Raw genomic sequence first — 16,821 nt, 5'->3', positions numbered from 1 at the left:
TAAAAAAGCAGTGAATTGACGCTGATTTAAACCTCGAGATCTTATAAAATTTATAACTTTTTTTATATATGACAAAACATTCTCCATATTTATTACTTTCGTGCATAGAACTTCTTGATGTATAATACAATGCATATGATGAATGTTTGAACCGTGAATTTCACTAAGTTTTTTTCTTAGTAATGCTACGAAGCCCTTGTTTTTTCCGGTCATTGATGGAGCGCCATCTGTAGCTACAGAATTTAATTTTGCCATTTAGAAGGTAGATTGTATTTCTGCAGAAGTCCAAAAACACAAGTAAATATATCTTCTCCTGTGGTAGTACCAGGCATCGGTATTAGTTCCAGTAATTCCTCAAAAATGTTAAAATTCTTGTCACAAGAACGAAGAAACACTGCTAATTGAGCTTTGCCACTAATGTCCATGCTCTCGTCACAGGCAATGGAGAAACTTTCGAAACTAGACGATTTTGCTTTGATCTGATCACTTAAATTCGCGGCTAAATCAGTAACTCTTTCCGCAACTGTATTTCGAGACAATGAAATTGATTGAAAAGCCTTCACATTTCCAGGACAAACAATTTCTCCAGCTTTCATTAGGCATTCCTTGATGAAATCACCGTCAGTAAAAGGCTTCGAATGTTTAGCTATCAACTCGGATAAGACGTAGCTTGCATGTACCGCCGCTTCACTTTCATGCAATACTTTACTAAACATGTACTGTTGCTTTTTCACTCCAAACTTGAGCTCTTTCAACTTTTCTTCTCTCATTAATCCTTAGTAATTGTTATATTTCGATTTGTGTTGTTCGTAATGACGTTTAATATTATATAACTTTGGTACATTAATAGTATTATTACGTATCAAGCAGATTATTTTATCTTTTATTTCACAGCAAAAATATTCTAATTCCCATTTTACTTGGAATATTCTATGTTCGTCAGCGATTTTTCGTTTAATTTTACTACCACTTGGTTTTGATATAGACATACTGAATACAAGGGGCTGGAATAAACACGGTTAACGTTAAAAAGTTAACAAAAATTTATTCTTTCCACAAGAGATAAATCAAAATGCTGAAATATTTCTTCAAAAATATTCTAACAATATCGCAAAATGTCAAACGTTTAGCAAAAATCAAATCAAAACAGAGAAACAAATTCTATCTCACAGCGAAATCGCTACAAATCAATCACAGCATTAAGTAAATAAACAGTTCGCTAGAACTACAGCTACTACTGAGATGAGTTGTTTGTTCTTGGCTTTTATAAGCTTTATAATTAATTTCTCGAAGATACTGGAAACATCTATAAATATCTGGATTTTTGTGGATGGCAACAGCAATTACGAGATATTTATTTATTAGGTATTAAATGCACGCGCTGTTCTATTTTTAACCTTCCAACGCAGCTGTCTTTTCAAAAATCGTCTGCGTTGCTAAGGCAAAATGTAGCAAATCTAATTACAATTCTAAATAAAAAAAACTAACTAAATAAATAACTATGAAATCCGTAACAATATGAATTAAGATAATTAATAATAAAGCAAAGTGCATGCACATGCATGCACCAATATATCGTACAAAACTATGATTGGAAAACTGAGACCATGAGTTCGGCCACATTCGGCTATCGGGGGATGCATACAAGTTCTGAGTGCACGTGTCCCCTAAAAGCAGAAGGTAGCTGAACGCAAGCTACTCACACGCATTTGTAATTTAAGTAGTGTGTGTGTCAGCTCACCGTGAGTAATCTAACAACACTGAATAAATTATCGTTAATTACTTAGCAGTAAACATTTCATTTTTTTCTTCGTCGATATGTTATTTTATTATTATATATTATTATTTTCCGATATACTGGCCGGGCCGCAAAAATATTTGTTGTGGGCCGTGAGTTTGACATCCTTGTTCTAGAGGTTGTACTCAATTGGGAGAAGACTATGTAGAACACCTGAAAATTATAACTTTATCTGAAGTTTCCTCTAGCTTTCATTAATCTAATTTCGGTACTTTTTGTTATAAAAATTATTTCCATTATAAAATTAGATTATGTAATTTTTAAAACCTTAATAATTTATTTTAAATTAAAAAATACCAAAATGTGAATATTTTCATCATTTAAAACAGTGGTCTCTAACTCAAACTGCACATAGGCCAATTTTTTTAAAGCAAGTCGATTTTTTTTTAACAAATAAAACATTTTTTAATGTTTTATTTACTAAATATTTATCAAAACATAAATACACATTAATGATAATGGTGTAAAGCAAAAAACTTCCAATTTATATTTATTTGCTATCTTAAATCTTAAAAGTTGTATCTGTAAGAAATTTCTGTTGATTACACTTTGCAATTCTTACATATTAGCTAAATGTTAAAGTTGTTAGAGTAACATTTATATGCTAAGTTATAATGTTATTTATATGCCGAGATAACTACTAAATAATTTACTTGAATTAAAAATAAGCAGATTACAAAATCTTTCCAGGTGGAAAAAAACTTGAGAATAAATAATGATCTATTATTTTCTATTTATTTACTCATTTTTCTTTTGACACATACAGAATATATATATGTCTGTATGTAAATAAACTTCTTTTTTTTTTTTAATTTCAGCTATATCTCAGGGCATTTCGATCTTGAAAAAGTTTGTAACCTTGGAAAAAAATTATTAGAATTGTAGTATTGATCAATCTGGTTCTTTTTTTTTTTTTTTTTTTTTTATTTGTTCATTTTCAACAGGGGAAAAAAGTTGTGCATATACAAAAATGTATTCTCAAAAGCGATTATTTTTATTGCAAAAATCCATAACCGAGATTCATTTTTGTAGAAATATGAAAAAAAAATCAGATTTGTATTTTCAGATCTTTGAATAAGATTTAAACCAAAGTGTAAATTAAACATCCATTTGTATATTTTCTGGGATGCTTCACATGTTCATTTTTAATAATAATAAAATTTATGTAAAACTCAAAAATCACTAAAACCTTAAATTTTTCTTCAATTTCTTGTCATGATAATTAACATTAAATTGATCCTAATTAATTAACAAGAAACTGATTGGGCGGGTGTAGATAAAATTGCTTTGGGTGCTGCCAGTTTAAGACCACTGGTTTAAAACATTTCCTTTACCAAAAGTACATGTTTAAAAGACCAGCAGCTGCAAAAATAAAGGTCAGGTACAGACTGGTAAATATGGCATATACATATAGTATATCAATCAAAACAAATCTTAATAAGATGGTAAAGAGTTTACCAGCTGATAAAATAGATAATAATAGATTTCTACAAAAATATGCTGTTTTGCCCAACTAACAGAACGTGAAATTTGAAGCTTTTTTTTTTTCGGGGCGGGGGGGGGGGGGAGGATTGCCTTTTTTCCTCAAATGTTTTTACTCATAAAAATGATAGTTTCTTTTTCCCAGTTAAAATGAGTTAAAAAATCAATTATTCAATTTATGAAAACCTTTTTCAGGATATAAAAATACATTTCATTGTGCTGTTTACAATTACCTATTATACACAGTTCAGTGCCTTTGGATCAAACATAAGGCACTCAACCACGCAAAAGTAAACTTACGAATAAGAAAAGCTAATATCCAGCATATGCCAGCAAATTACAGGTGATAATATAAATGGAAATAATTCACAAGTCTGAAATTCAATATACACAGCATTAAACATATATATATATATATATATATAATGTTGTATGAACTTAAATCCATTTAGTGCGAATACAAGTTATTATTACTTGCGCAATTGCTGCAAAGTTAGTTAATAATAATTTATTTCCTAAACAGTATTGATTAATTGATTATATTATCTCCTAAGTTTAATTAAAGTAGAATTATTTTAAAAGTGTGTATCCATACTGGTAAGTTATATTTTGAAAGATGTTTTGAAGTAATTTGAAAGCAAAATGTTAATAATGTTTTAACGGGGACTCAGTGATTTGTACTACTATGTTTTTCTGGGACTTGCATATCAATTGAATAACTTTAACCCACTTTTGGCAATTTTTTACGGATTAAAGAGTAAAAGTTACTTATTGGCTGCAAGTTGAGGGTTTTCCCAGCGTTTTTCAGAAAGATTCCGTACTATCAATATCCATCATAAAATGGCAAGCACTCTCAACATATAAAAAGAAAACATACTTCAGCAATTTAAAATAAAAATTCTATTTATTACATTAGGATTACAAGTTACCTTAAAAAATTAACTAACATTCTCTAAATCTTTCTGTACACCCCTCCCCCAAGTACACAGCAATCTGTTTTTGCTTAAAAATACTACAAATTGCAGAGAAGGCATTGCAAAAATGTCAGCAACACCGGCTACGTACCAAATACCAGCTATCCCCTTACTGTCCTCTTTTAGAGATTTTGCAACAAATTTGCATATTCCTACAAAAAAAATGTGGTACAATACAAAGTCCGTAATCGTAAGCACTTCGCTGATTCCAGATTAGGGTTTTATCCAGATTATAGATCATCAATTTAAATCTCGTAAGAAGGCATGCAGAAATTATACAATTAAAAATATGAAATCGTAATTTATGAAATAAAGAACAAATATGATCTAAAGGATATCAAAATTTACAAAAAAAAAAAAACGCTTAATATTTATTTGTTTACTTTACTAAACATTTCTTTCAATGTAAGTTGTTAAAGATGCTTCCACAAAAAATTCAAAAAGTTCCTTTTTCTTGTGTCATATATAGTGGACTTTCCAATGCCATACTTCTTGCATAATTTTGAGACAGATAGGCGTTTATCCATTTTTTGCAGCAATTCCACTTTTTGTTTAATGGACATCGAAACATGCTTTCACTTTGTAGATCCTTTGGCAGCTACAGAATTGTAAACTCTTTTTGACATAATTAAAAGTTCAAGCTTAATTTTTATAAAATTGTTCTAACAGTCTGCAAAAAATAATAAGTCGGATCCAAATAGAAGATTAAGGAAGAGCACAATCTGCAACATTAACTGAAATGCCTTAGATAATTTTAGCCTAGCTTATACCGTCCATTATACATTAAACGAGCAAGCGTTTACGCATGCGCATAAAGTTTGTAGCTTTGAGGTCCGGATTATAGATCATTCTGGATTATGGACTTTGTACTGTACTACTCTTGAATGTGCCCTCAGGTCGCCAAATGCGGCAATGCGTGTTATGTGCTAGTTTTGGCGCAATTGTATGTTCTGTGATAATTTTGGAGGCGATGTTGGTTTCTGTGGCAACCCTCTTTATGTGGAAACTTGGATTTTACTGTAGTGGTTTCGGTTGCTAGTTGGTTCATGATTTATGATGCAATGAAAGACGTGTTGGCAAAATTTTAGCCACGTCCCTGGTACAACTATTTTTTCGGTGGCTAGAAATTCTACAAGTACTTAGGAGTAAAAGGTTTTGAACACTTATTTGTGAAAGATAGTATCAATTTTGTAGATTGTGAGTGTGGCTGTCATATAAATAAATATGATGGAGATTACGCAGCGGCATGTTATAGCTACATTGCCTACTTATAATCGGAAAAAACTATTTTGTGTTTTATTTGGTGGTTTATATATTTTTCCATCATTGTTCTGAAATGGGAGAAGATGCTTTTAACAAATTTGCGGTGAAATTGTTTGGGTGATGTTTGAAATTGGTATTTCTGCTCTTCGAAGAAGCATTCATTAATGCTAAGTGCATTTTATTTTATTCTTGTTCTTATTTTGTAGGACGTTATGTTCATTGTTTTCTTAGTATGAATTTCTGTCGTTATTGATTTTTTTTAATTGCTTGAAATTTATTTTAGTTTATTTTGTTGATTAGTGCGCAATCCCTAGATTGTGCAATTCGTAGATGTTTTTTAAAGATTAAACAGAACGCTCTGTACATGGTATTCTTGAAATTTATTGTTGTTATGTTAATTTATTAAAACGAGATGTGCATAGTTCGTAGATTCCTTTGCTGCCTAGATTGTGCAATTCGTAGATTTTAAGTTTAAACAGAACATTGTGCACATGGTATTCTTTGAAATTTATTGTTAATTTATTAAAACGAGGTGTGCATATTTCGTAGATTCCTTCGCTGCCTAGATTGTGCAATTCGTAGATTTTTTTTTAAGTTTAAACAGAACGTTGTGCACATGGTATTCTTTGAAATTTATTGTTATGTTCATTTATTAAAGTGAGGTGTGCGTAGTTCGTAGATTCCTTCCCTGCCTAGATTATGCAATTTGTAGATTTTTTTTTAAAGTTTAAAGAGAACACTGTGTACATGGTATTCTTTGAAATTTATTGTTGTTACGTTAATTTACTTAAGCCAGATGTGCGTAGTTCGTAGATTCCTTTGCTGCATAGATTGTGCAATTCTGCGATGTTTTTTTAAGTTAAAACATATCGCTATGTACATGGATTCTTGTCAAATATTTTTGGTTTGAAACTTTAATTTTTTGCTATCTAAATGTTTCGCTTTTGTAGCTTAAATTGTGTGTTCAAAAAGTAGTTTTTGCAAAAGCGAAAACCGCGTTTTTGGAGACATTTTAGGCCTCAAGTTCGGAATGTAGACAAAAAATTTAGATAGTAATATGGCACTGTGGCAAGAAATTTGTCGCCAAGCGAAGACGTATATAAGAGTGGTTCCAAAAATTTATCATAGTTCCTTCTACTGCTGGCAATCTTTACAAGCATATATTCTAAAATTAAATTTTAGGCAACAAAAAGATAATTTGTTTATAAAAAAACCGTTGAAACTTGGAACACAACAAAATGAACACATGCAGAAATGGCAATGTTGCTTGAATCAAAGATTGTTATGAGCATGGTCGCCAGAGTTAGGCATACACTAAATATTTGGCGACTCTTTCTAAAATGGTAAGTGTTGTATTTTAATCTTGTGAAACACATATGGCAGAATAATAATTAAAGAGAATTTGCTTTGCAATTCTTTTCTTTCCCAAAATATGTTACAAGTGCATCAAGAATAATCCACAATGTTCAGAAATGCACAAGGAAAATGGGTTTTTATAAACAGAATATAGATAATCACCCCTGACTGGCATGAAGGTTAATAACATTTGGTTTGATGAAAGTGAAAGCAGAAATAACTGTATGACTGCCCCCATCCAAACATTACTGGCACATTACATCTACTTTACTAATTACTCTAAACCAGGGGGGGCCCAAGAGCGATGCGCAGTGCAGGGAGAAAGTTATGCCACATGCGCATGACGTCATGTGGGTGACAGCGTTAGTTCTTGGCGTTTGTTTACTTTCGTTGCATCAACAGTTTGATTTGATTTGTGTTGTTAATTTGCTATTATACCTAGGCGGAAGTGGCAAATTGTGCTATAGCGTTGTGTCAGAATTATACACGTTAATACGTTTTTTGGCGGAAAACACTCTTTACAACCAGATAAAATAACTATTTTTTTAATGAATTTATGTAATTTTCATACATAAATGTGATGTAATTTTACATTTATTTTTCATTTTACTGCTATTTTACATTTAAATTGAAAAATTTCTCATTTTAAATCATTTTTTATCATAATCTTCATTTTGTGTATGAGACTTACATCGTAGTGAGATATTTAAACTCAGTGTCATGTTTACCAATACTGAGTACCTGAATGATTAGTTAATAAATTCGCGTATGCAACTTCATTTACATGTTTTGGTTACTTTCTTTACATCCCAAACGTAATTCTATGCATTGAAGCAGCGTCTGGGTTAAGCTTTGCGAACTAAGTAAACTGATACATGCCTCACCGTGAGGAAAGAACAATTTCTCGACCACACTATGATGCAAACATCGAATGAGTGAGTGACATATTTCCTTCAGTGTTATTTAACTGATGCATACAGGTATGTGTGATGTAATTTAATTGATATAACTTACACATGCTTGAACCTGAAGGAAAACAAATCTGTGTATAATGCCAGAATACAAATAGCGAAAGAGTAAGTAAGATATTCGGTTCAGTTTTATTTAACTGCTGCATATGTTTTAATTTTGATTCCATATAACTTGTTTTTAATTATAAGAGAAAGAAAAATAATTCAATATTGAACACATATTTCGAGTATAACAAAAGTATTTTAAGAAATAACCTGATAAAAATACATTAGTAATTAAAAATATTTAATTTGTGTACAGGCTGAATTGAAATTAAGATGTGGTGGTGTATTTAATTATGGCAAAGCACACTAGGGCTATCTGCATAATAGGTGTGATGCCTTCGTGGAGGACCTTCTCAGGGAAACTGGCTCGTATACACGTTACGCATGAGGAAAACCACGAAAACACCCATGCAGCCAGCCCATTCGCGGGATTCGGACCGAACTACCAGTGTTCAGCGACTTTACCGCTCGGCCGCTGGTGGGCCGAAACTAAGATGTAGGGCAAGTTTATTATTATTATAATTGTGCGTATATGTGTAAGAAAATGTATTTTAATTGTTCCATTTTTAATGTATGGAAGGAAGAATAGGATGCCAATATCGAAGATTATTTACTATAGCAAATAATCACGTCAGGATAAATGTTATATAGAAATCTTGTTGAGTGTAAGGGATTATAAGAGTATTTTTAGATTATACTGAAAATATACGCACTTCTGCTAAAATCTGAAGTGAATCAGTATGAAGTGACTTTTCACTTTAAAAAGAATGAGATAAGTATACTATTTAAAAGTATAATGACGGATATTAAGAAATTTGTAGAATTTTGTAGTATTTAAATATGAATTTGTTAAGTCAAATCTTTTTATATATATTTTTGCTTGAGATATGTAATTTAAACTGAAATCACGATCATATATTTCTCATGGAATGTCAAAGTTCATTTGTATTAAAAAAAGTGCATGAGCAATGAAAATAAATAGAATAATACTTTTTGATTATGTTTTTACCATGGTCTTAGCAGTTATGCCATCATGTGTTCTGTTCAACAAGATTTATTTAGTGCAAACAATACTACGAAAAAATATTGAAAAATACCTTGTTTTACAATATTTATTTCCCTTAATTAACTTAAATATCGTTTTTCATTTTCTAATGCTTTCCTTTACGAAAAGAATTTAATGTTTACAATTATTTTCAGCATTGGTACGAATTCTGTGCATAAAATAAACATTTTCTCAGGTGTTCAGGTTCTTCAGGTGTATCTACCACATATAAAATGATCATTTTGCTTTAGTTTACATTTTTTCCATTACCAAAATCATGTAGCAGACGCGTCGGCCGATGCGTCTTGTCTCCGGGTGACGTCACTACCAGCAACCAATGGCACGCTTTTTCCGTTCCTGACCTAACCTTAGTATATTAAAGAACCTTGACTCTAAACATACTCTTTCTCTTTTTTATATATTTAAGGATGCCCCTTGGTGAAAATTGGCGAATTTTGGAGATTGGCTAGCAAGGCTCCATTTCAAGATGGCCACTACACAAAACCAAACTAACAAAATTACTTTGATCTTGTGGTGTTCGATCTATTTGCACTTAAAAAAAGGGGGGGATTGCACAAATTTGGCATTGCGCACTTACTTGACTTTGTCCAAGAACACATTGATCTATTTTCCTTAAAAATCGCAGGAGCACTCAAAAATTTGTTGTTATTGCTTATGCTCACTTGTCCAACACAGTCAGCCCAAGCTCACAAAATACCTCATGGCAAGAAGCACTAGAATACGCCTGTCGTTGGCAACAGCCTTGAGCACCATTCAGGTGACAGTGCAATTTTGCTCAGTTCTGCTCCCAAATTTTGATAGAGAGCACCCTCCCGGGGATGTGTCCGAGGGTCTCTCCCCTTCCACCAAATCACACGAGAGGACTTTCGGCTCGCCACCATGCTGCACCTACACTATACGTTTATAAACATCCATACCTTCTCCGGTATTCGAAAACCCGGGCCCTTCGGCACAGCAGTCGGCGATGCTAACCACTATACCCAAAATATATAATTTCAATAAACTGCATTTTAAATCAATGAATGAAACAAATAAAAAAAGCACTACGTACTACACAACAGAGATATCCACTTACCTTATTTAGAAATTTGTGTGTCTTCACAGTCTGCGGCACACAAAATTTCTTAACAGCATACAAAAACTTTTCTAAACCATTTTTCCTTCCTAATGGAACGCTTTATACAGTGTTGAACCTTTCTTGCGGCAAAGCCATTCGAATAATCTTTACATTCGATGATATGCATTTCCTTCATACAAACAGGAGACTTATAATTCCGTTGAATTACATCAAACAAAGTTTCTTTTCTTCTGTCCTCAACCACTTCCCCCTCAAAAAAACTTCCATTCTCTTGTTCTATACCAACAAACACCTAGTTTACCACCGGTAGCCATTTTATAATGCAAAGCACACAATACGCAATGCACAAACAAGCCCTTAAAAATATTTTCCCATCAATCAAATTCACTGCAATCATACAACGAATTATGTCATAATAGGGTTTCCGGAACTACTCTGGTATGCGCTCTCAAGTCGCCAAATATTTTTGGCGAGAAACTTCACACTGCCATATTACTATCTGAATTTTTTGTCTACCTTTTGAACGTTTAGCCTAATATGTCTCCAAAAACGCGGTTTTCGCACATGCAAAAACTACGTTTTGAACACACAATTTAGCTAAAAATCCGAAACAAAAACAAAAAATTTAGATAGCAAAAACGTAAAGTTTCTAACCAAAAATATTTGACAAGAATCCATGTACACAGCGACATGTTTTACCTTAAAAAAACATCTACGAATTGCACAATGTAGGCAACGAACGAATCTACAAACTACGCACACCTCGCTTTAATAAATTAACATAACAACAACAAATTTCAAAGAATACCATGTACACAGCATCCTGTTTAAACTTTAAAAAAATTCTACGAATTGCACAATTTAGGCAAGGAAGGAATCTACGATCTACGCACTCCTCGCTTTAATATAATAACATAACAACAATAAATTTCAAATAATACCATGTACACAGCGTTCTGTTTTAACTTTAAAAAACATCTATGAATTCGTAGTGCTAGACACTAAACAACAAAATAAACTAAAATAAATTTCAAACAACTGAAAAAAAAAAAAAAAAAAAACAATAACGACAGAAATTCATACTAAAGAACCAATGAACATAGCATTCTACAAAATAAGAACAAGGATAAAATAAAATGCACTTACCATGAATTAATGCGTTTTCGAATAGCAGAAATATAAATTTCATACTGCCTTTAACATGCTGCCACGTAATCACTATCGTATTTACATGACAGCCAGACACACTATCCAGAAAATTTATACTATGGTTCATAAATAAATAAAATCACAAATCCCTACTTCTATCATGCACTGCCATTAAAAATAATCTCCCAGACCCTCTTTCCACACTTCCAAATACCCACTACCCCTCAACAGGATAGCCACAATCATATTTCCTTTTGCCGAACTTCAATTCAACAACTACCATTTTATCTTTCCCTCCCATCTTCTCAGACACAGAGGCGAACCAACCAAGGAGGTTAGAATATCAACCAACGAGCTCCAGCGAAAGATTTTTCAACGTCAACAGGGTTGCCATAGAACACGCAATCACGCCAAAAACCAGCGCAGTACACATAGCGCCACATTTGATGAAATTAGGGCGTATATCAGAGTTGTACCGGGTTTCCATAACATTCAACTACTCAGGTTACCATAAATGAAACAACTTGGCAATAATCTAATGGGCACCCTAAAATATAGGCTAACCAATTTTTTTGCTTTTTAAATTTACTGTTTGCTCTTTTAAGAAACTATTAATGAATCACTATCTAGAAACTGGGTCATGCCTTTAGCAAAAAATTCTGAATACCACCAAGAGGTATTCTGCTGTAGAAAGAATCTCATTTCTCTGGAAAGTTGCCAACAAGTTTGTGGATGCTCTCCAAAGTCACCAGTATCAAAAGCACTACATATCTGCATAAAATTATAGTGCTATTTAAACACACAAGAAAAATTAATAAAACTTGATGGCCAAAAGCAAAATAACCAAGTATATTTGATAATCAAAGAATATTTTAATATTTTCTGACTATCTGCACATAAAAAAGTCATGAAAAAGTATTCACGAGGCAAAGCTGTATGACACCAAAATAGTTAGGTGGCAACACATGCATCTATGTATCGCATGTCTATTTTGGTCAGTGTACAATGATCGGAATTATATATGGATGATGAATTTTGAAGTTTCTCCAAGTAAAAACAGATCACTATGTACACAAGAACAGTGGGAAAAAAAAAAAATAAAAAATTCTCAAAAAAGCAAATACTTTATTACTAATGCTTTTTTTTTTCTTCTTAATTTTATTGATTGACTGCTCTTATAAGGAATTCTTAATATGATGGGTTTATTTTGAGAATAACTAATGCCTAAGCATTAGCTTGGTAGAAAATTAACTGTCAACAAGTTTGACTTTTTGGCACAGATCTGGACACATCAAATTGCAAACCACTTTTGTAAAAATAGTTTTCATACTAGTTAATTATCTCAGCTTGGCATTTTAGATTTTTTACTTGTTAATTATTTTAACTTCTGATCTTGTGTATAAAAAAAAATCTGCTTCCAAGTAGAGTTTGTCGAGATTTTAGAGCAAGACAGATCCTCGTAATTTGTACCAATTCTCTTCCCTTCTTAGAGATAACAAATCAGTAATAAACCAATGTTTGTCATTATGGTAAAACACTTAAAATGCATTAAATCTAAAACTTAGCTGCATGAAAGCAGCTTCTCTTAAAGTAAGCTATAGTATTCACTAAATTTAGCTGATAACTATATAATGCATGCAAAAAAACTAATCCTATACAGGCATGTCCCAGTTAAAGAATACAGGTTTAGTGACATTTGCTATTCTACTACTCTAGAATCTACTTGCAATTCTCAAAGCTTAAAATTAAATTTCATGAAGCATAAATAATGATAAAAGCAAAATCATTAAAAACACAAACTTAATTTGAAAAAAAAAAATGTGTACTTCTATCTTAAATTTGGTAGATACATCAAGAGATTTTTCAATAAAATAATAAATCACAAATAACGTTTTCCATAAAAATACGAATTTCAGAGCAACGGTAAAATCCTAGGAGAGCCCACACCCTTGGCGACAAACTGGGAAAGTGCAGAATCAACCACTGCTTTGTGCGATTCTCAAAATCACCAACTTGAAAATAACAAGTCAAAAAATTGCACAAGCTCGGCATCCATGTACACATCGACCTATTTTCACTTTAAAAACATCCCAGAATTGCACAAACTTGGCATCGCATACTCCCTTGACTTTGTCCATGTACACACGATACACACCATCTAAGCGGGTGCGCCAAGGGTGTGGGCTCTGCTAGGATCCAACCCAGAGCAACCTTGTAAGGGTCATTTAGAATACAATAAGTAGATAAAAATATATATACTCATCATGCAGACTTTTTCTTTTTTTATTATTATTTTTAACCATAAAGTTCAAAATTATTTTTGTAAAACGTTTTTAAACATGCTTTAATTCTAAAAAGCATAAATTTTATACTTAAAAATAATTACAAAGTTGACGTTTCATTCATGCTATGGAAAATCAAAATTCCTGTCATTTTTGTTATCACATGGTCTGACTCTAAACTTCAATACTCTCATAGTATGATTAATACAGTATTTGAGAAACGAAGACCAATAAATTTATTTACTACTAATCTTTTTAAATAGTCCAACAATCAAATTTGTAACACTATTGCGAACTTGTCGCTCAACAGGTTTCGAATCCTGAATAACGGACTGGCCACATTGGTATTTGTATGGCATTCCTTGTGTATATATTAATACAAGCCAATTTCTTTAGCAAATCTTCCATGAAGGAATCATTCCTGTTATGCAATAAGCTCTCATACTTTGTATTATTGATTAATCAATCCTTTTAAACATGGTTCGTTGGACATAAATATAAGCCGATATTCTTTAGAATCGAGAAACATGCATTTAAAAGGATCAACAATAAATAAATATCTTCCATATATGCACACCTGCATACATTTTAAGGTGGAAACACTAAATTGGTTTTACATACATACACAATTACATAAAATAATACTATTTGTACATGCATTATAATATGTAAAAATATGGAAACATTTTACTTACTTGATTTGCTTTGCATATAACACAAACCCAATCTTCAGATGGAACTTCTTCTAATGGAGGGTCAAGGCACGCTAAGTGATAAACAGCTGGACATGTTTCACAGCACAAAAGATCTCCAAGCTTGTGGCAGGCCCGACAATGATCATCGTGGTATATCATACCTTCACTGATTAAATCATCTCTGGCAGGGGATGTTATGAGAAAATTATCACAAAGAAATTCTAGAACTATCAAACGATTTTTGACAGATGTAAATGGGTATTCACAATTTTTAACAACATTGAGAACATCTTTGTATTCTGGATCACTTTGCAAATACATTTGCAACACAGCTGGCCATGTCATACTATCTATTAAATAAAAATGAATATTCACAGTGTCTCTCATATCTAATGGAGCAAACATTGTGCTCTGTGCTTCCTCCTCTCGCAGTATAGCTTTTAAAAGCATAATATGTACATCAGAAAGTAATGCAGTTTGATCTGAAGAAGAAAGCGCTGCACAAAATTCTTCGAATAAAAACGGAGTGAGTCTCAAAATGTTTCTAAAATGGCGAAGCACTTCATAAACTCCCAAAGCTTGCATAAGATGTTCTTTAGATAGCAATAAATCATCACTAGATTTTGGAAGTACTAATTCTGGAAATTCTCTATCCTGAAGAAAAATCGGTGTTGTTGCTCTTCTACACCATTTCCTTTTTGCTGGTGTTGTGCTTGATATTGTGCTGAAACTACTTTGTGAGTAAACACTTAATTCATCCGATTCAGGAAAACTTGCATCAGATTCATTTCCTTCATCTTCCACTTCATCATCATGTTGATACTCACTCTCATCGCTAGATAAATTTTCGTCAATTTCATCTTCTCCATCATAGTCTAAAATATTTGAAAAAAAATTGCGTCCTCTGTTTGACTTTTCTCGTAATCTGCCACGGTAATACACGTGAGATCCCCTACGTGAGGGACTACTTTCACCTGGTTTAGCCTGTAGACGTGAACCATGATTACCGGAGCCAGCGTATAAATATCGGGGTTTTTTTAGCAAATTAGCCCTATGCGAAATGGCTGCTCTCTTAGGCGGTCGACCACGGCCTCTTCTACCTCTTCCAGACATATCCAAATGATATTACTTCGACAAAACGTCAAAAAAGATCACTTGATTATATTTTTGAAATCAATATGGCCTTGCATGAGGTTAACTAATTTGTATAAGTTCTCAAAATCAAAATATTTCTGTCCGCCATTGTTGCTATAAGCTTTTCGTATAGTCACGTGACCAACGAATGACAACGTCGATTCAATTTTGCAGTCAAGTTACACATTTTAAGGCATTAATTTCACCAAAAGCATTAAAAACAAACAGATTTACTTAATCTGATATTAATCAGTGTTACCTGGAAATAAAATGCATCCAACGACACGAAAAATACGTTATTCACACGATACACTGTTCGGAGCAATCCATAGCGTTCCCAGAACAAGCTAACGGTTAAGAGCCTTTATCTCATTGGTGGATAACAAGCATCTCAAAGGAGGTCTTGTAATTTTCTAGTCTTTCGTTTACACTTCGCTCATATTATTCTGTGCTTTTCATGCGGATAACGAGTGCACGCATTTAAAAATATTTACAAACCGTACAATGATTTGTTATTTCCAAACAACAAAAATAACCATTCGCCATCTTTGATGCTCATTCCTGTCAGCCAATCAGAAACCGTCTTAATCACCCAACCATTTGCAGAATGTGTACACAAACTGACAATATTTTACGGAATATGATGAAAAAAAAGTTCTGAGCATAATTAATTCAATTTTAATACGTTATTACGTTTTTAGTAGAGTGAAGTTAGATACAAGTTTTATATGATAATATTTCCTTGAAATCAAGATGAAAGATACGAGAGTATTCTACAGGTAATCCTCCAAAAAACACAATTTCAGCTATATGAATTTTCGCGGTATTTACTAGTGATTTGACGTGAAAAAGTAAACAAAAATCAAAACAAGAGCCAGGTTAGGCCTTGCATTTTTAAGTTTAAATAATTATCTTGACCGTGTTTTACAATAAAATTTATCTGAAAAAAGAAAGGAAAAACATGAAAAATTTGTTTCCCTAGTGGATCTAATTCTTTCTTTTTTAACTTTAAATTTGAGATATTTTAGTAACTGCTAAAATTAAACTTCAAATTTTTAATTGTTATGTATGAGGTTGCACAATTTTGTTAGGGGTGTAGAATTATGTTTTTTAGGGTTCAGTAATTTATTTATATGAGAAAAGTATTTTCGTCTTCACTGGATAGAGAGAAAATTCTCGTATCAATTTTTTTTTTTTTTTTTTTTTTTCTTTTTTTTCTGCCAAATAACTAGACGGGTCGATATTCATTTCCTTTCTTTCTCAAGCGATTGTTTACATTTTCCACAGTCTTTTTTTTTTTTTTTTAAATTTTATAAATTAAACTGTTTGATCTGATAAAAAAATCCTTTTGCAGATTAGTAATATACAGGATTATCCAAATTAAACTTCCCCAACTCAGAGCCCTGTGCAGAGTGTTGTATGGGTCATAATGGGACGAAAATTTAAAAACAGACACTTCAGATCATGCGCTCGAGATTTATTACACAAAAAAATTAGTACAAGAAGTTGCCGATAGGTGGCGCTGTAA

At 32.4% G+C, this 16,821-nt stretch overlaps 1 protein-coding gene across 3 annotated transcripts in view; it reads right to left on the bottom strand.

The window, feature by feature from the left end:
• The window catches only part of E(bx) (nucleosome-remodeling factor subunit NURF301 E(bx)), a 113,932-nt gene extending 98,055 nt beyond the window's left edge, over positions 1 to 15,877 (bottom strand). For 2 of the 3 annotated variants that reach the window (XM_085824365.1, XM_085824364.1), the window contains exon 1: positions 14,160 to 15,876. In XM_085824365.1, the coding sequence (XP_085680491.1) occupies positions 14,160 to 15,272 (1,113 nt within the window). In that variant the 5' untranslated portion in view covers positions 15,273 to 15,876. Of the gene's footprint in view, positions 1 to 14,159 lie in introns of all 3 variants that reach the window. The other variant, XM_085824363.1, reaches the window with a different exon arrangement.
• Positions 15,878 to 16,821: the final 944 nt, after the last annotated feature.

The sequence above is a fragment of the Stegodyphus dumicola genome, chromosome 9 (genome assembly GCF_044657685.1).
Source record: "Stegodyphus dumicola isolate Sdum_Otavi_A_Nest chromosome 9, ASM4465768v1".
Classification (NCBI taxonomy): domain Eukaryota; kingdom Metazoa; phylum Arthropoda; class Arachnida; order Araneae; family Eresidae; genus Stegodyphus; species Stegodyphus dumicola.
Note: the sequence above shows the minus strand (reverse complement) of the source record. Positions and strands in the feature narration are given on the sequence as shown.